This window comes from Poecilia formosa, unplaced genomic scaffold (assembly GCF_000485575.1).
Source record: "Poecilia formosa unplaced genomic scaffold, Poecilia_formosa-5.1.2 Scaffold34, whole genome shotgun sequence".
Taxonomy (NCBI): domain Eukaryota; kingdom Metazoa; phylum Chordata; class Actinopteri; order Cyprinodontiformes; family Poeciliidae; genus Poecilia; species Poecilia formosa.
Window position 1 is genome coordinate 41,842 of NW_006799973.1, and position 20,424 is coordinate 62,265.

The window sequence follows — 20,424 nt, forward strand, 5'->3', positions numbered from 1 at the left end:
GATGCAGAAAAAATATCTGTGGCCTGATTACAGTGTTATATTTTTTATTTTGTACTTTTCTTTTGTTTAATGATGGCTAAATATTGTTAATAATGATAAAAAAAAATTATGAATCACAAAGAAGTTGCTCTGGAGTCATCTGTGTCTAAATCGTGTCTCTAAAGAATCTACACACAACGCACTGTCACAAAATCTAAATAACTTTTATAAGAAAGACCAACTTAAAGTGGGTGTTGCAGAAAGGTTCAATCTTTAAGCCGCTTTCACTTTTTAAAACGTTCCTCATGTTGCAACAAAGATTTTACTTGTTTTAATTCCTGAATGGAAATGTTGCACCGGATTGTATTCAGGTTTTGTTTTTTTTTTATTTTTTATTTTTTTATTTGTAGAATATATTGATCGTTTTTCTTCCTCTCCAGTTATATTTTGTTTTGGTTTGCCACATAAAATCCACATAAATAAACTGAAGTTTGGAGATGCTACAAAAAAAAGTTCAAAACAACAATTTCATGTATATTTTCATCTGCAGGTAAAAAAAATACTGGATTACATTACTCTATAAATAAAATGTAAATAATAATTTCGTGCTAAGTATGCAGTTCTACGTGCTCTTTTAGATATTATGTAAAATCTACTGCTAAATTACAACATTTTCTGAGTAACCCTTGAGTCATATCACTGAAAACACAGTAGGTAAGTCATTTTTGCCAACTTTTATAGAAATCAGACGACCTAACACCTTGACACATCAACCTGAGTCACTGTTTCGAGCAGAGCTTTACGCAAACCCTGCATATCCCACTGCCGCGGACAGAGGGACTGGAGAAGAAAATTTGGGCTTCCCGATATTTACGTCACTAGTGTCTTACTAGGTGGTGTCCAATGAGAAGCGTGGAAAACAAATGCGTCATTAGTAGCCATCTGACTGGCGTCCAATAGGAATCGGAGAAAGAAATGCAGTTTGAGACTTTTTCCTCGGAAACGCCATCTTACATAGAAAGGGGGGTTTAAACGGGTTGAAAACAGGAAAACGGGGGTAGTGACAGGGATTAATTATCACTTTGGAATCGTGTGTGAAATTTTCCCGTAGCTTTGAAGTAGCATCAGTCATGGCTCTGGGTCTTTTTAAGGAAAAGTGAGAGAAATCCGCACTGGTCGGCCCGAAGTTAGCTTAGCCAGTTGGGGAGAGAGGGCGGAGAGTTAGAAGATTTTTTTTTCCGCTGTGAAAGAAGTTATTTGTTTATGTTGTTCAACGCGGATATGTCCTCTTCAAATCTAGGTAAGGAGAAGTCAAAGTCAAGTTGACAGCTTAACTACAGCACTCTACAGTTGTTAATCCATTTTGAGGTATTTCCATCAGTACTGCTTATATAAACACTTATCTAAAGATAGCGTGACAGCAAATGCTAAGTTAGCTTAGCATAGAGGCTAATGCTAAGGTAAGCCTAGTTGATCGTTGCACAAGAAGTTGGCAGCTTACTGACTTCTAGTGCCTTCAATTAAAATGCCTGTCGCGTAGTTGAAATAGATTTAAAGTAATTTGCACGATTAGCATATTGGAGATAACAAAATAAATCTAATTTGACTTTGCTGCTCTCATTTAACTCGCTCCAGATGTTATGTATTTCTAAATTGTATTTGTAGCTGTGGAGCTAGCCATTTGTCGTGATATCTCTACCATCAAACGGTCTTAATCAAGAGTACATTCTCGTTGATTTGGAGGTTCATTTCAGTCTTTCAAGCGTATGGTCCTATTGGAGGTTCAGTTTCCTTTTCAGCGATGCAAGCATAAAAGATAATCACCTGTCATCTCCACTACTTTGAGTCTGTCCGTCGCTGTGTTATTAATAGACCTAGCAGACCATAGTCTGGGAATGGGAGCAAGTGGGACCCAGAACGGCGGCGCTGGTGGACCGAAGGGGACCAACAAAAGACGGGCAGCGTAAGTCCTTCACTAGAAACCTCCTGTAGCTGCTCTCCTCATTCTAATAAGGACAAACCAGAAATATCCCATCTTATACTTTACATTACAGGCCGGACTTTGACGACGACGATGATGGAAGCAAGATGTTAAGGTATTTGTCTGTCAGTTTCTTTTTTTTGTCAAGTCGTTTTCAGTCATTTACTGCGGACCAGAATCAGGCCTGAACCGGTTCAGCTCTGCTTGATCACAAACTAGACAACTGGAGACTATCAGATGCATTCTAGGAAGACAGATGAGATTGTGATTGATTTCGTATAATTAGTGTAGAGATTTGCTTTCGAAACTGTGCACCAAATACATGCGGCTACCTCAATGCTCTAATTAGAGTTTTGTGCCAGATTTCTAGTTGCTGGATTTGTAAAGCTTTGGTGTGCCACTGCCAGTACCGACTCTAGCTGTTCTAATTTGTCCTAAGACCTTCAAATAGTGTTTTTTTTTTTCTGGATTAATGAGTAGTCTTTTTTTTTTTTTGTAGATCAGATAGAAGAAAAGAACTTGCTTTATTGTTCTATAGTGGAGAAATTAACATGTACCAGCAGCAAAGTGTCAAGCAAGATGAGACATGTAAACACTAAGACCAACATGCAGTTACAGTAAGGGACACATTTACAGCTTATAAAAATACTGTGCAGTTTTTTTATAAGCTGCACATTCTTTTAATGCAAAGAATGTGCAGCTGAGGAGGATAATAAAAAAAAATTGAATAATTACAAAGATTATGCATAAAAACAACAGACTATTTCCAAGGAGTGAAAATACTGTGCAAACAGCAGCAGGGATGTTCATGTAACTACATGTCAGTGAAAATTTTTTTACTAAAATGTATAACAAAGAGAAAATGATCAAATTGGCATTGTAAAATCTAGTTAGCATCTTAATTTAGTGATTAGCGTGCTTAACATTAACCGTGAATAGCAGTTTTGATGAGAATGTTAACCCATTGGTTTCTAGACAGTTTGCCTCTTCACCAACTAGTACCTCTATTTTATATCTATGAATTACAATTTCATCCATTCCTACTCCAGTTTCATACCTGTAAATAAATCATTTGTCCTGATGTAGTTAAACTATGGCAAATATATTTGTTTTTGGTTGTGGTTAAGTAACTTTATTAATCAAGGAGATTAAAAAAAATGCTTCACGTTTAATTTAATATTGTATGAAAACACTCTTTCAATTCTTCTTTGTGAAAATATGATAGATTATGAATCTATGTCTATCGACTCACGCTACCCTCTGGATGGTCGATATGATTTGCTGACTTTTATATTCTATATGAATACATTGGAGCACAGTAGTTAAATACTTATGTGCAAAACATTTTTGAACTGGTTGTAAATAGAGTTAAGTTGGGATGAAATTGAGCTTTGAAAGAACAAATTTATCAGGAAGTGTTCCCTCCCAGGCAGCAAATGTAAATGATCTAACCTCCAATGCTGCATGAATGGCTCCTTTAATAGATGATTTTGACAATATGAGCAACTAACTGTTCACATATTTAGGTGCTGTATATTTCTGTTGCTTTACACATTTCTGTGGCACAAAATAAGAGCTTTGCAATTTTAATATAAACATGGCAGCTACACAGACTGATGAGAATTAGTTCATGAGCTTGGTTGCACCTCTTAAAGTGGTTGTTTGTCCACTGTTGACATTTATGCAGATGGGTTTTTTTCCAGCTAACCTAGGAAATGTCAGATTCGGCTCGGTGAAATGAAAATGTGGATGTTTGAACTGCCTGAGGTGCTGTGTTAACAGTGTTTTCTTTCTGCTTTGTCAGATTTGATGATGAAACAGGAGGCTCCAACAATGAAAAAGAGCGCTTTGCCAGGTAAGGGGTTAAATCGGTAGAGCAGGATATGATTGGAGGCCGTTTATGGGATTCAGTGAAAACAGCCATTACCCCCACTCTCTTTCCTACTTTAAGTTTTTTTTTTTTTTCTTGTTCTGTTATGTGTTTTGCACCTCTCTTTTTCTTTTATTTCGGCAGTAACTTTTGGGCCGGTGTTTTAGTAGGCTGGTTTTATTTCCAGGTCATTGGAAGAAGATCAGAGTTTTGCAGATAAGGAAAAACTAGCCAGGTATGGCATGTAGCGCCGAGGAAGATTCCCTCTCCCGCTTGTATCCATATTTATATGGAATGCAATGATCAGATACTATCCTGTCCTGCGGGGATCCCAGCACGTTGTCATTTTGACAGCACAAAATTACCAGTACATTTTTTACTTTTTTTGTCTCACTGCGTCTGTTTGGGTGCTTGTCAGAAAGGCAGCTGGCCGTCTCTCGCAGCCTGTCCTTGTGTTATGTGTCACTAACCACACTGCTCAGTCTGGGTCTTCTTTCACTCTGGTAATCCCTTCGGCTTGAGCAACTGTTCTTTGTCCCTTTTGTCTCCCTCCCTCTCAGGACGACTGAAGGGTCTTTCTCTTTCTGCATTTGCTCTCTTTTGTCACACAATCTGGCTTCCAAAGGCCAGACATTCTCTCCCTCTCTCTCTCTCTGTCTCTCTCTCTCTCTCTCTCTCACTTACAAATCTTCCACCACACTCATTTACTTTATTATATTTTTACGCGTCCATGAATCCTCTTACATTCTTTCATTCCCAGCTCTTCTTAGTTTCCACGGTTGTGTTGCAACTCCAAGCTCTGCTCCACGTTGCCCATTTCCTCGTCTGTTTTCCCCATTTCAATCACTGCTTTTCTCTCCATTCCTACCAACCCATTTCCTCGCTCCAGGGAGAACCACAGTGAGATTGAGAGGCGGAGGCGGAACAAGATGTCTGCCTACATCGGAGAGCTGTCGGACATGGTTCCCTCGTGCAGCGCATTGGCACGGAAACCAGACAAGCTGACCATCCTGCGAATGGCGGTCTCTCACATGAAGTCTCTCAGAGGAAACGCCAATACTAATGCTGACGGGTCATACAAACCTTCTTTTCTCAGCGATCAGGTATGAAAATGGAAGCATTGCATGCTTGGTCGACTTGTGTTCAAGCCACTAACCAACCACACACAGTATATATACATCGGTTGTCACATGCTAACGTTTTTTTTACCGTTTAGTTGTAAATCGTCAGAACATAATTTTTTCTCGTGACTTCACAAAATATTTTCAGTATTTCCACTTGTTTGTTGTTAAAGGTTGTTTTTCTTCTAATGTGCATGCTTTCCTCAAATTTCCTCTTTTCTTGCAGATTTTAATAGCAGATCTTTAGCCGTTCTTTGAAGCTGTATAAATAGCATGGAAACTGTTCATTTAGGGTTTAAACAGGGTCGCTTTTAATTCAGTGAGGTTTCCTGCAGAACATTCACTGATGCATGCACCTGCAGAGCAGCCTGTCCGACCTCTATCATTCCAGTCAGAGGAAAGGCCAGCCGGACACCGAGAAGCGTCTAAGTAAGCTTAGGTTGCAGTAGAAATCTCCCAAGTTGCTCATCTTTCATTACACTTTCAATGCCAGCTGCTCAACTTGATATGTGTGGCTCTTGTAATTTCATCTCCACTCAGTTTTTCAAAAAAACATTTTAGTTCTATGCTTGATTACACTCTCCTTACAGCCTGAGCCACTCAAGACGCAGATATCACAGTTTGGCTGCGGTTCACTCACTCAGATCAGTCGATACAGAATAAAGGAAGACTGAAAGTGATACTGAAAAAGCTGCTTGTTAATATTTTCACTTAGTGGTCAGTTGCTATACATCCATAGAGGTTTGAACTCCGGCTTTTTTTTCTGTTGATTAAACAAAACAGAAGTTATTTTTTAAAATTGTGTTGGGCGTCCAGAAAACATTTAAGGTAAACGGAGAAAAGGTTTCTGCTGCCTTGTGGACTTTTTGCAAACCTTTTTTTTAAACATTATAGCTCTCTCTGCATAAGCTAGTATTAGATTATCAAGAAATAATCTTAAATAATTATAGTACGGTTTTACAGTATCATGATATTAGTAGTTACTTAACATGATTTAACTGCATTTTCTACCTATAAAAGAAAAACAAAACAAAACTGCTGCAAAAACAAATTGTCATCAAAGTTATAATAATGTTATATCAATGTTAGCTGTATTTAAACATTTTTATTGTGCAGAGTATTCTCCTCCTCATAGTTTCCCAGCTGTACGTTCACAATGGGGTCACCTTAATAAGAATAACATTGTTTTTCACAACTCAAAATATTCCCAAACATCCAAATGTATTTCCGTGTGAGCAATGGTATCAGTATGACAGCCTTGGCTCAGGTAGTTGACTGATGGTGTGCAGCAGCAGGTGTGGGTGGGGCACTAGCTGTGCTGCTTTAAGCTCCTTACAGGCAGAGAAAACTTTGGTTGCTCCTGCTGTTTTTCTGGTACCACACTGAAAAGAGTTAAACCATAATGAGTAAACAGTTTTCTTCGACTTAGAACCGATTCGTGCTCAGGTGAAAACAAGCACATGTTGATCCTGTGGAAGCAGGAATATTTTCAGCTTCCTCAACTTCAACGCGCTATTAATTTTTATTTATTTATTTTTTGTCTTCCACAGGAACTAAAGCACCTCATTTTGGAAGCAGCGGACGGCTTCCTGTTCGTGGTGTCATGCGAGACGGGCCGAGTTGTTTACGTCTCGGACTCGGTCACACCTGTACTTAACCAGTCGCAGTCTGAATGGCTGGGCTCTTCTCTTTATGATCAGCTCCACCCAGACGACACAGAAAAGCTCAGGGAGCAGCTCTCCACTTCGGAGAACAACAACACAGGTATAGCAAGATGTAAAAAGCCTTTTCAAGGTGGACAAAAATAAAAACGTTAACCTTTCGGTCTCCTGTGCTTTCAAAGGGAGGATGTTGGACCTGAAGACAGGAACTGTGAAAAAGGAGAGTCAGCAGTCATCAGCTAGAATGACAATGGGGGCGCGCCGATCATTCATCTGCAGAATGAGGTTGGGCTTGCACATTATAAATAAATCGAATGACTTTTTGTGCAAAGCTTGATGCTCGGATATATGTTCTGCAATGGTCTTTGTGCAGGTGTGGAACGTGCCCAGTGGAACCAATGTCTATGAACAGGCTCAGCTTTCTCAGGAGTAGGAACAGGTGAGCAGACTCGCACATTTCTGTTCGAATTAGTGCAGATTGGATCCATGTTAACAGAAAACTGAACTTCCGTTGTAAATGGGCTTTTTGTGTTTTCTTGCTTCACACCAGGAATGGCTTAGGAACACCCAAGGAAGGGGAACCCCAGTACGTTGTGGTTCACTGTACAGGATACATTAAGTCCTGGCCCCCCGCGGGTAAATTAAGCAAACATTGGGTCGTTGTGAATAAATGTCACAATATTTAACAGTGGATTTAATTTGTTCTGTTTTGGTTATGATTTGTATTTCAGGTGTATCATTAACAGATGATGAAGCAGACAACAATCAGGGGAGTCGCTACTGTCTAGTTGCCATTGGGAGATTACAGGTATGGAACAACATAGATGACTATAAACTTCTCTCTTAAAGGTAATGTTTTACACGACAGATTAAATTAAAATTATTTCAGACAGATTAAGAATAAAGTTAATGCAATTGTCTTGAAATATATTAATTTTACATTATAGAAGCTTTCATAAAATAAAATTAATGTTCCTAAAAGTTTCTAACGGCTGAGAGCATTTAGTTGGTGTTTAACAAAGATTTGTAATGAAATAACCTCATGAAACTAAACAAGCAGAACTGAAAATGTATCTTGCTTATAGACATTGTTTTTTTTGTTTTGTTTTTTCTTGAAGCAATAATATAGTGTGAAACTTCAATGGAGGAACGTCCTAAGCAGAAAATGTTTTAAACAGCTTTAAAATGCTATAAAATAATGAAGAAATCTCCTTCTGGATCATTATTTGTTGCGCTTCTCAGCGGCAGATATGTTGCCGATCAGAAAGATCTGCAGCAACAAGTCGTAAACCCGGCCGTTTGACTCAGGCTGCTATTCTGATTTTATGTTTGGCTTGCAAAGAGTGGCAGATTTATGTCTGTTTAAGACTTTTACAAGCTTTTGAAATCACAATTCTTTCTGTTTTCTGTAGTCGGGATAACAAATGTCATGCACTAACATTTACAGGATAAGCTAATTTGTGATTTCTGTTGCTAGATGAGCTTTTGGTTGCATAAAACGGTAGAAACAGTAAATAAACACAATGCCATGACGAACATGGTTTGGGCATTTTATTTAGAACTATATAGCTGGTTCTTCTTTGGAAACTCCTACACTGGGATTGAGTCAGTGTGAGGAAAATCCTAATTTACTAAATCAACAAAGCTGTTTTTCCAAGAAAATGAGCAAAGTTATTACGACAGGTAGAGAAAGTTGGGCTTAGAGACTCTGATGTGGATCATTTAACGTGCCGTGATCAGGAAATTCCTGCCTTGTTATCCTGGGTTGCTGTGTTCTGCTTTTCATCGCCTCGCCCCGTTTTCTGCAGGTCACCTGTTGCCCTGGTGACACAGACCTGAACAGCATCAGCGTTCCTGTGGAGTTCATCTCCCGCCACAACTGCCAGGGCATGTTCACCTTCGTAGACCATCGCTGCTTGGCCTCGATCGGCTACCAGCCACAGGTGAGCCATCAGCTCCACTAAAATATCCCTTAGTTCTTCAACTGTTTTTAAACCAATTAAAGTTTTGTTTCTGTATCGCAGGAATTACTGGGGAAGAATATTCTAGATTTTTCTCACCCTGAAGACCAGGGCTTGCTGAGAGACAGCTTTGACCAGGTACTAAAAATATCTTGCATTTTGATCTCACTTCATTTTTTTTTTTTATTCTTGTTCCTGTTACTACATTTGTGCATTTTAAGAGTAACTTATTGTAATAATACCTATTGTAATACATTTTAAATGTATATTGTTGCAATTTGGTGAACTTGTGCAAATTGGACGACTAATTTTTCTCCTTTTTATATAAACGTGAACTTCCTATTTTGGTTTTTGTTACAGACGAGCATATCAGATGCTCGTCTTATGAGACGTTTCCCTTTAATCGCGGTCAGCATGTCTCTGTGTTCATCGAGGAAGCTGGAAAAAATTACAGATTGCGTAAATGTACTGATGCAATTCAGTTAATTAGAATACCTGTGAAAAGTTTAAGTAATTCAGCCCAAGAAGTGACTCTCGTACACGCAGTGATTATATTTCAAGCATTTTTCAGTTAGTTTTTAAATATGGATTATATTTATTACAAATCTCCAGCTTCCCAGAACATTTGAATAATCCATAAGACCAATAAAAAAAAGAAAAGGGGATTTTCTTTCATACAGACATAATGAAGTCATGGGGAAGAATGCTGATTCGGCTACTGTGTCACTGACCCCCTCCCAAAAGGAGGAAAAGCTGCAGAGGCTGTCACAGAAGAGTCTTTAAGTACATGCAAATGGAAAGTTGAGTGGAAGAAAAAAAGTGTTTTTCTTTTATAAGGACCGCTGCGTCTAAAACACGAGTCAAACTCGAGGCCCGGGGGCCAAATCCGGCCCACCATAAGTTTTTATGAGGTCCTCTAGACTCTGAAGGAGCCACATAAACAGAACCTTCATGATAAGTTGTGTGATTAAAGATTATTTTATCACGCAAATCAAATCTATTTTTTGTCTGTTTACAGTCAAATTACATCAATTTGATAAGATTTTCAATACTATATAATTTCATTGACTACAGAGACAGTTATTTATTAATAGTTTTATCAATATATTCTGCCAAAACTGGACTTTTGAGGGCATTCATGATCATGATGTGGACTAAAATATAAAAGATGCACACTTTTTTCTTAAACATCCTTTTCTATTGGTTTTGTTTTTTACTTTCTTTTTTCAAGAAACAAAATGTTGGATTTTAAGTGGCTGTACTCATGAAACTGAAATGAATGTTTAACATATGTCACAGTGTAAGTATTGCATCTTGAGGAAGTTCTCCTTTTGGATCGAGTTAATGACATTTACTTTTCAGCAGATTTCTAATTTGCTTTTAAAAATGACAATAAAACAAAATTCATTTCTTACGAATGAGTATTTTTTTGTTTGTTTTTTAAACGATTCTGCTGTTGGATGGAGTGACGGTTGGGTTCTGTGGGTTTGCGTCCTCAGGTGGTTAAGCTGAAAGGCCAGGTTCTGTCGGTCATGTTTCGGTTCCGGGCCAAAACCAGAGAATGGATGCTGATGAGAACGAGCTCCTTCACCTTCCAGAACCCCTTTTCAGAGGAGATCGAGTACATCATCTGTACCAATGTCAACGTCAAGTGAGTAACGCGCGCTGCCAGATGACTCGACTGAACAGATAGTGAAACAGTGGAAGTTATGAAATGTCGGCTGTTGTGAAATGTTGGCTTTGTTTGGATGCGTATCGATGTCCCTCCGTCCCCCAGTTCCTCCTAAGCCTCAAACTCAAACGTCTTGATAAAAACCAAACTCTGACCATTCTCTCCCAACACTTCTGCTCTTCACCCAACAACGATTGTTGGGCAGCAGAAACTCAACCCAGGACCCTCTCACTCCCATCTCCTCCCCCGGGGCTCCAATGCCCCTGGGTCAGAGCAGCCCAAACGGCCATCCTGCTGTGCTCAGCCCAGGCCCGATGGCCGCCAGGTGAGATCGGGCCTGAAGAGCCTTTCCTCCCGCCTTACGGGAGCACGAGGGGCGGCTGCTTTCTGGGAGTCTGTAGCTGTTTCTAGCAGGCTAAAGTTCTTCTTCTAATTTTTGGTTTCTCATTTTCCGTTCCGGGTGACTCTTCCTCCCTTCCTTCATTTGTGTCGAGCTTTAATAGCTGTATTTGAAAAAAAAAAAAAAGAAGCAGCAGCATGTCTTATCAAGCTTTATATGTAGTTCTCAGACAAACCTTTTATAGAAGTGGTGTAGCATCTCAGTTAGGGCTGGGCAATAAATCGATTTCATTGATTAATCAAATTTTTTGCTATTTTGAAGATTCAAGTTTTGAAAAATCTGGATTTTTTTATTTATTTTTTTTCACCAATCCACTTATTGGGTGTCCATAATTCAGAGTGATGTCAGCACACCCAAGGTTGGCCATCTTGTTTGACAAGCGTTTTTTTTTTTACAGCTAAGTTTATATTCAAGTCTACTCTTTGACAAAATATAAAGCTCAGGCCATTTTTTTAATGAGAATAAAGTCATAATGTTACAAGAACAGTCGAATGACACGAAAGTTGAAATATTACGAGAATGAAGTTGTAATTTTAACACAAAAAGTAACTTAAAATTAATTATCCAAGCTTTTTCTTATTAAAACAATTATTTTCTTGTAATTTTATATTAGCAGAATAAAGATGCTATCTTATAGCATCTTTATTCTGCTAATATTATGACTATATTCCTTTGCATAAGTCACAGAAGGGATGATTGAAATCAGATTTTATTTTTAAGCCGTATCGCCCAGCCCTAACCTCAGCTATAAATGTGTTTAACAGACTTTCTCTTCACCTCTCCTGTGATTGTTTATGGTTACCGGTGGTGGGTTGCGGTGTTTGGGGATTTCTCACTCACCAGTGAAGGGAAGGAAAAAAAACAAATGAGTTAATTCTCGGTGGACAGCAATCAGAAGTCCTTGTTTTGTGTTTGGTTTTTCAGACAGCTACAACAGCAGCAGCAGCAGGCCGACCTGGAGGGAGGGGCAACAAGAGATGGGATGTATGAGGCGGGACCAATCAGTATCCAGCAACAGGTATGCAGCACTGACGGCTGTAATTCTCAATCAGTTTCCGCAACATGTCACCAGTATCCCCCTCCAACACAGGGTTGGTTTGATTAATAATGTCTCCAATTGCCTGATGAAACGTCACCTCTACTGGGCTGTTTCTAAAAGGAGACCAATTACACTAAATTCACATTTTGCTTCTGTTTTTATACGTTCTTTTGGGTCTTTCCAAAAATGGCCAAAGTGCTTAAAAAGAAAAGAAAAAAAAGCCGTTTTTTGGTAATAAGTTGTTTTTTGGAGTCTGGGAAGTGATCAGTTTCAAAAATCTCCTGAACGTAGAGTCACAATCAGATCACTGCGCCGTGACCTAGCAACCCAATTAGAACTCCAGCATGTTTGGTCAGCTTGGTTTTCTGCTCTTTGCGATGTTCGATAGCTGCTGGAAAAGACAAATGTTTTGCTGTTGACTCACCATCCAAAACCCACTTGCTTCAACCTTGTCCGCTTCTGCTTTTCAGAGATGTACAGATGTATAACTGCGCATCTGTTTGCAGCCATTTTCACTGTGAGAGTGTAAACGTTGAGTTGTCAACACCTTATTTGGATTTAAAGTGACAAGACGCCCTAAAACAGCTGAAAGGAGCTGAAAACGGGCAGAACTGATCAGTCTGTTTATAATAAACAATGTTTGAAAAGGCTGTTTAGACCTGAGCATCTAGTGAGGGTTGTCACCGTGTTTGAGTAAGAGTCATGGAAAAACACCGTGCTCTATAAAGGAACCCTGTCACAACTCGGATGATTCGGCAAACTGATAACTGGTTCTGGACTCTGATACGGCCGCCTCCTGTAGTCACTCTGAGCAAGCAGATTTCCGCAGCCACGGACTATTAAACAAAAATATAACACTCATTTTGCAAAAAATCCTTGAATATTTAAAACAGACACATTTACCTTGAAGAGTGCAACTTTTATTTTTGTATTTTTTAACTACAAGTTGACTTGTGCAGTGTTCTTCTTGTGGAGTGTCACCTTTCAAAACTATGAACATTGCATGCAAATTTTAGACAAAAATTCAGAGCTAACCATATTTGTCAGTCTGAATTCCTGTTATCATTTAACAAGTGTAAAATTAGCTTTGGTCGATGCAGCGGGATGATTGGTTCAAAGGTTTCCTAGTCTGCTAGATTTAGACCAGAGATTTAAGATTTACTACCAAATCATTTTTGATTGTTTATTCAAAATAAATTAAAGAAACATTAATAACCTTAATAGAAAAATTGCAATTTAATGTGTCATTTAAATATTTGTCACCATAAATAGTCACATTTTGATTCAGTCTAACATTTTCATCCCCATTTTTAAGCCCATTTTTTAACTTTTTGTGGTTATCTTGTTGTTTCAGATGCCGGTGCAGCCAGTGGCAGCGGTGGGGCCGGACCACGGCAAAACCATAGAGAAGCAGGAGATCTACCCGCCCATCTTCCCAGGGCCAGATCAGACCAAGGGCATGCCGACCAACTCGACGCCTTCCACTCAGATTTACACAAACAACTTTTCTGCTGGCCGCTCCAATGACTCATACAGGTGGGGTGTCTTTTGTATAAACAAGTGTGTTTGCGTGCACATTTTGTTCTCAACCTCCAGAAAATTAACTGCTTGCCTTTTGCCTAATGGGAGCTTTGCAAACGACCTGGTGTCTGAAAACGCATTGTTTCCTGTGAATGTGCTGTGGAAAGATTTATTAGACTGATTGGGTTTTAACCTGCCAGACAGTTTTCATGTCTGGACATCTGCACACATAAGAGTGAACTGGGCTTGGCTCTTTGTTTGAAATTGGCTCATTTGCAAGGAAAGCTGTTAGTTCTGCTAGTGTGCCTTTGCTCATGCTTGTTGGTCTAATGGAGGTTTTTACCCAAAGCAGCTTAGAAATGAGAAATAATATGTAGCAGACAGCAGAACAGGTTAAAAAGAATAAAGTAGAAATATTTCTGTACAACAGCAGCAAAGTGACAAACAGAGCAAATATAGTGACACAAGGAAACAGAATAAAGAATAAAAATACTGTAAAGTAAGGGCAAAATCTCAACATTAAAACTGTATAGTTATATAAAAAAAGGTGTACTCCAGTTCAGAGGAATGTGCAAGTGAGCTTAATTTCAAAATGTACAAAATGTTCATGTGTATTTGAGCGTTGAGACAGATTATTTACAAATGAGAGGTGGCTATTATGTTAGAAGTGTTTGGTTTTAAGGATGAAATGAGTCGTAAAAGCAACAAAAACAGCTCAAACTAATACGGATGATGACAATTACAGCTTCACCGACTAGTTTATGAGGCCGCTTTCCAAACATGAATTTCTTATGAAGTTTTTGTACGCGCCATTATTTCTTTTTGCACCCCTAAAAATGCAAACACTATTTCCCAAAATGTTTCTCGTAAGATTCTTTCAAGCTAACAAACGTCTCAGCTCTGTCCAACTTTGTAATTCAGCAAGAAAAACTCAGATTTCCTATTTAATTGTTAAATCATTGTAGCTAAACCTTTCTGTGGTAATTAGCTTTTTATATGAGATGCAGAGGCAACGTCACACTGTGTGAGAGAGCTGTTTCTGTGATGAGACTCTGCAGATAGGACGCTCCATCTGTTTTATCTCTGTTAGCATCAGTAACGACGAACATCTTCTTCATACATGTGAAGTCAATGGAGAGTTGGCGGCTTCTGCTCTCTGAGATTAAAGACAATTTTACGTGTTTATCCTCTCCAGCGATAGCTGCACCGATATTGTAAGAACTGCCACGGTGTCGCCATACCTTGTAAAACATAAGTAAGCACATTATTATAGATGATTATTTTTATGTTTTAAGGAAGACACTGTTCCAGGGTTCTCAATCCTGCTTATTGTCTTTGCAGACCAGTCGCTATGCAGATGACACAGCCGGCGCACTCGGCACCGCAGATGCTGCCTCACATGTCTCGCCAAAATGGCGCCCCGCAGCCTGTTACCCCATCAAGTACTAACGGCCCCCTCCACGGACCGCCAGGAGGATGGCCCGGCCCCGGACCTGCTGCAGCCAGGCCGCAGTTCAGTAACCAGGTAACCCAGCAGCTTTCTCTTCTTCCTCATTTTGTTTCATAACTTTAGACTTTAATTGGTTTCTTGTATTTATTCATTCATACGAGGGCTTGTAATTCCTGAAAATTCTTGAATTTCAATTGGTTGTTTTCAAGGCTTGGGAAGTTCTTGATTTCTGTATTTAAGTCCTTAAAGTGCTTCATATTCAAACTACGCAGTTTTGCAATAAAGTCCAGACTAACGTTTGATTAAAAAGCTAAAATTGGAAAGTATTTCTCACCAAAATAAACCATTTATTTTCATACATCTAATAAAAATACATTTTTTTTCTCACTGTCTGAAGGTAAATCAGATTAAACTTTTCTCAAATAGATTTCAGGTTAAATCTATTTGATAAATGCTCGAAAACGCAGCAATAACATGTTTTATTTTGAATATTAATTTGTGTATTTGCTTATAGGAATGCTTTGAACAACATTATTGGAATTGGGGGAACTTTTTTGTTAAATTTGTGTTTAGTTTTCATAGCAGTCAGGTGTATGGAGTGTGTGAGACATTTCAAAACATGTCTTTTTTTTTATTTTTTATTTAGTTTTCCTTGTCCCTAATATAGAATGTAGGATGTTGTCACAATACATTATTAATAACAGTAATAAATCATATCACATTGTAGTGAATTGAAATGTCTTCGTTAGGTCATTTGTGTTGTTTTTATCTCCAGTATGTGGTTCTGGAAAAATTTGAAATCTCACCTGAAGTGTTTGTGGGAATCCCGTTGACCAAAGCGGCCCGTTTCTGCTCTAACCAGCAGGTTGCTCCGCAGGCAGCAAAGACGATGTCTCAGCAGTTTCCTCCAATCGGAGGATTCGGCGGCGGCTCCTCTAACACCTTCAGTCAGATGCCCACCGGTGCCGCTCCCACCCCCACCAACGGCACAAACTACCCTCAGATGAACCCTCGCACCAGCCTCAACACCAACGGCTACGGTAGGTCGCAGAAACTAGTGGCAACTCATGAGAGCATCGAAATTAGACAAATAGACTTTTTTTTTTTACTACTTATGACCATTCCGATTATAAAACCTTATAGGCCTGTCACAATTACAAATTTTGTGGGGCGATAAATTCTTAGAAGTTACTTTTACTAATGGCAATATTGTCATTTTGTGAACATTTTCAAGTAATATCGCAACGGCATAATTATGCAAGTTCACCGTCTTTAAGAAGAGAAAAAACAATTAACACTCACTGGAAGTGAGTGTTAATTGGAAGATGTTCTAAATATCCAAACGAAAAAAAAAAAAAAAACACAAATAAAATGGAAATTTTACCATAATGTAATGGATTATGAAATATGTAAACAAATTTTCTACCAATTAGGGCTTTAGGAAGTATTGAGCTCGCTTTAATTTATCATGTGATCAATTGATTTATTTCTAATTGCATCAGGTTTATTTCTTTACTCTTCCATCCACCTCAGTTAGAGTTTTACCACCATCTTTATTGTGGTGCATGAACGGAGCCGTTTTTGTGTGCGACGCTCTCCAGCCTCACCAGTCTGTGCTCTGCTCTTAGACACTTCCCAGTCTGGAGGCCAGTTTCCACCTCGAGCGACGGAGACGGTGTGGCCTCAGTGGCCGGGCCAGCAGCAGCAGCAGCAGCATCCTCAGAACAACAGAGAGCAGCATCCTCACGCTCAGGGAAACCAGCAGGACATGTTTCCTGTGAGCAATGAGAACTTACTTTATGTTACAAACCTCCCTCTTTTCTGTTGTCTCTTGAAATAATGTCACTCTTCTGTTTGTTTGTTTGTTTGTTTACTTGTTTGGTTTTAGGATGTGTTGTCTATGCTAGACCAGCCTGCCTCCTTTAACAGTGACGACTTTGAGATCGCCATCTACCCCCCGTACAACGAGTGACCAGCGCTGCGCCTCTCTTCTTCCTCTGCCGGGTGAATCTTTCCTTCACATCTTCTGCTCCTGAACTCTTACTCTTCCTCCTCCTCCTCCTCCTCCTTGTCATAATGGCAGTCTTCCCTCACTTTCTGTGGCCTCGCTGTAAGTCAGGTAAAGATGAAGGGATATTTTACTGCACCTAAATCAAGTAGAAAGTGAAAGAATAACATAACAAAACAGAGATATTATTTTCACAATATTCCAGTCATTGTAAGAGATTGCTGCAGCTAGCACTACCCAAAGCTCCATACAGGTGTTGTAGATGTGTGATATCAGTGTGTATGAATAGAAAGATATGATAAAACGCACAATCGCACCACCACACATGGATGGACTGCACAAAAAAATGAAAAAAAAAACAAAACACACACACACTGCCACTCGTTGAAAACACACACACACACAGATAAAATGGCCTTTTTTTGCAACATGTCAGTGGGTTTTCTCAGGATTACTAGAATATTTTCCTATTTTACTCCTTAGCAGGTATACTAAGTATTTCAGAGAATGATTTAAAACCTTGGAAAATAGCAGGGAGATATATATGTGTTCATTTAATTAGATATTTTACAATTCATTATGAATCCACAGCATGTATTTGCATGATTTACAGCGTTAAATTCTCTGCAGATTTATATGTAATGTAACGTATACGTGGCTGACTTCACCTATAAAAGTTTCTTTACCCATCGAGTTACTTTGACAACACATGTGCACAGCAGCATATCTTTTATTCAGCAGCACGCTTGTTTCCCATCTTTCCTCACAGATACACGACTACAGCCCCCATGTGTGCGAGTTTGTAAGATTTATGCATAATTAACAAAAGGTTGCTGGGTATCTGCCTTGCGTCATTTACCCTACACTTGTGGGCTTTTTGTACTCCTTTTGTAAAAGAAATGTATATGTAAAAAAAATAATCAGCAGCAATAATTGACAGACAGGATCTATGTATTTTTAAAGCCATTTTTACCTTTCTTTTTAATGTTTTAAGATGCAGAGATGTGATTGTAATCTTCTGATTTTAATTATGCTTCTTGAGTATTTTATTGAGCTCTTCGTCGCTTCTCTCGCGTTGATGTTTTACGGTTAGATCAGGGTATTCAAGCAAGTGGACCTACATGTGAGAATGTACAAACAGGTTATTTTTTTCTGCCTCAGTGTTTTTTCTCTTTTTTTCACGATGTTGGGGTGAGGACTCAACTTTTGCCAACAGGATGTGTTCTGGACAGCTTTCGCAGTGGAGCAACGTGAGATAAAGATCTTTCATTTTTTTTAAATGTTGACTTTGAGGTTAAGTGTTTTATTTTTCCATGTCTGTGTGTAACATTCACACACTTGTAATAGCAGACTATGTAAGTGCAGTGTAGATAATTGAGTGTTTTCTGATCTTCCAAAGGATGGCATGTTGGTGATTTGTGTTTGTTCTTTGATGTTTTTTTTTTGTGTGTGTTCAAAGCAACTGATTACTCTGTATCCAGGTTTATTTTTCACTCTTAGAAACACAAATATATAAATATACTGTATATGTTTATGAAATTTTAAGAGAAATATTTGTTTTTTTGTATTAAATTGTTATATTGTCAAGACCGAAGGGCTTGGTGGTTTTTGTTCTTTTTGAGCACCACATTTTCACAAAATGTTTTGTAAAAGCAAGTTTATACATATTTAGAGAGATGGAGATGTAGCGTAGCACAATTCACATAAAAATAAAAGGAAAACTGCTCTTAAAAACTTAATTAAGAATATGTAAGCTTTGCATAATCAAATTCAAACCAAGCAAGTAGCTAAGACATAGGGTTGATCAATAAATCAGTAATCTATATTGTGATAGATGTGATGGATCTGGTCCAATATTCACTGAACTCTGGTCCAGAACCGCACAGCATTCTGGGAGATGAAGGCAGAGGAAAAGCTTTAGTGGCTCAACTCTTGCAGCGACTTAAGCAAGGTGTGTGGTATCATCTAACTTGGTCTTTAGTTGCCTAGCAACATGTTAAATCACTTGCTGCCTCAGCCTCATGACTTAAAAATAACAAAAAAATAATGACACAAAATGAAAACTGGATAAAAACAGGAAAGGCCATGCCACCAGTGGGGAAGTATTTCAGATATTTCAGTCATTGCAAAAATCCCACACAAAAAGTATTAGAAATTCATGCAGAAAATAGTTAGCAAAGCTAAGTTGTAAGGTGACGGTTTAGCTTGTGCTAAAGCTAGTTGAAATACTAACGATAGCCGCTAGGTTAGGATTAGCATGTTGATCTACAGTAACATGCTAACTAAGCAGTGTGGAGAGAAAAAAAAACATTAAAAAAGTAAAACAGTCTGCAAAACTTTCTGCTTATATGTTGAAGAATACAGACAGTAGGAAAATAATTAGCTCTTCTAGTGCGCAGCAGGTCATGTGCTGAAAGGACAATGCTAATGGCGTTGAATGATTAAATGAGGGAGATCTGTCATTTATTGAAAGCTTTTGAGCTCAGGTGCCTTTCCAAGTTATTTAATCATAAAAACTAGTATTGAACTGACAAAAATGGAATATTCCTTACAAATACACTTTTAAAAAAAATACTTTTATCCTGTAAGTTAGGTTGAGATGGAAGAAGGGTTGTTTGAGGCCTGAAAGGAAATAGCATTTGACTTCTGCAGAAGTATTTAAGTGGTAAAAATGTAGTGAAAAAAGTGAAGGAACACAAACTAAACTACATAATTATCTGCTTATTTGTGAAGTTCTGGAGATGTAACAGTAGTACTGGTCAGTTTCCATCTTAATTTTTCACCACTTAGGGATAACAACAGACAAATGTGATATTTTAAGACACTCATGGACACTTAAATCTAATTTAATATGTAGCATATATACTTGAATCATGTTTAACACAAATGCTTCCCATCCGTTTGTCCTATTTTACTGTATTTAGTTTTATTTGAATATACTCACCACATTTTTAGCCTGTGCATTCATTAGGTAACCTGCACTGTTTGTTTGTTTTTTTTAACTCAGGATCAGTTTCCAAGCCCTCTTAACTAGATTACAGCAAAAGCATCATATCCTCTTTCTTCTCTAACCTTTTTTCTTCTTTGTCATTTCACTTCCTACTTTTTTAGAACATTTTTGTCATGGAATAATTCTAAGTGTTGTTCATTGGAGCAGAACTGTGTGTGAACTGTTTCATATTTATTTTAAGCAAACTGGCGTGACTTCAGAGTGTGCACAACACAGTAAAAGCTTACATTTTCAGGCAATTCAAAGGCAGATGTAACAAGTTTTCTGAATTTTTCTGTTCTACACAGATACGTGAGAGTTCTAGTCACCGGAATGACCTGTTTGTTACCAAACTCCCTATTAACTATTCAAGGAGACCACAGGTGCCAAACAAGGGTGCCTGTGTTTGGCTCATTGGAGGAAAAAAAAGGCGAAACAGCAGAAAAGAACTGGACAATAAAAAGAAATCAGCTTAGGTTAACAATGGTGATAAACAAAGCGGAGGTGAAATGATATCAAACTTTTCTGGATCCTTTGTTTCTGGTATCAGATGAGATGTAGAAACACATTTTTGGATTTTGTGCATTTTTTTTTAACATGGACCCTTCAGTTGGTCCTCTGAGAGGATTTGAAGTAGATGTGGATCTTGGTTTTGCCCTCTTCTTTTTCTTCCTTCTTTGCTTCTTTTTGCTCGTGACCATTGTTCGCTGTGCTCACCTGGTGCTGGACCCTTACAGTGCTGTTTCTGTGTCCACCTACATGGAGGAGCAGG

General features: G+C 38.5%; 1 protein-coding gene across 13 annotated transcripts; it reads left to right on the plus strand.

Annotated features, from left to right (window-relative positions):
- The first annotated feature begins 958 nt into the window (after window positions 1–958).
- LOC103136619 (aryl hydrocarbon receptor nuclear translocator-like) lies at window positions 959–17,590 on the plus strand. Of its 13 annotated transcripts, none has more exons than XM_016670455.1 (22): window positions 959–1,279; window positions 1,852–1,942; window positions 2,034–2,075; window positions 3,765–3,815; window positions 4,018–4,065; window positions 4,720–4,933; window positions 6,502–6,715; window positions 6,795–6,897; window positions 6,986–7,051; window positions 7,163–7,248; window positions 7,344–7,420; window positions 8,421–8,555; window positions 8,637–8,711; window positions 10,073–10,224; window positions 10,451–10,570; window positions 11,570–11,663; window positions 13,039–13,220; window positions 14,401–14,460; window positions 14,547–14,730; window positions 15,518–15,695; window positions 16,284–16,432; window positions 16,544–17,590. In XM_016670455.1, exons 1-22 carry the CDS (start codon window positions 1,243–1,245, stop codon window positions 16,625–16,627), a joined length of 2,442 nt encoding a protein of 813 aa, XP_016525941.1. In that variant the 5' UTR covers window positions 959–1,242; the 3' UTR covers window positions 16,628–17,590. The 13 variants fall into 13 exon arrangements, with proteins under 13 accessions (XP_016525941.1, XP_016525943.1, XP_016525942.1 ...); XM_016670457.1 differs by having other exon boundaries at window positions 15,521–15,695; XM_016670456.1 differs by having other exon boundaries at window positions 10,454–10,570.
- The last annotated feature ends 2,834 nt before the right edge of the window (window positions 17,591–20,424 follow it).

Excerpts from the sequence above, each read along its gene's own strand:
- LOC103136619 (XM_016670455.1), top strand. The coding sequence starts at position 1,243 with ATGTTGTTCAACGCGGATATGTCCTCTTCAAATCTAG. Across the intron at positions 4,066-4,719 it reads GATAAGGAAAAACTAGCCAG|GGAGAACCACAGTGAGATTG; the intron begins GTATGGCATGTA and ends TCCTCGCTCCAG. Across the intron at positions 14,461-14,546 it reads CCATACCTTGTAAAACATAA|ACCAGTCGCTATGCAGATGA; the intron begins GTAAGCACATTA and ends TTGTCTTTGCAG.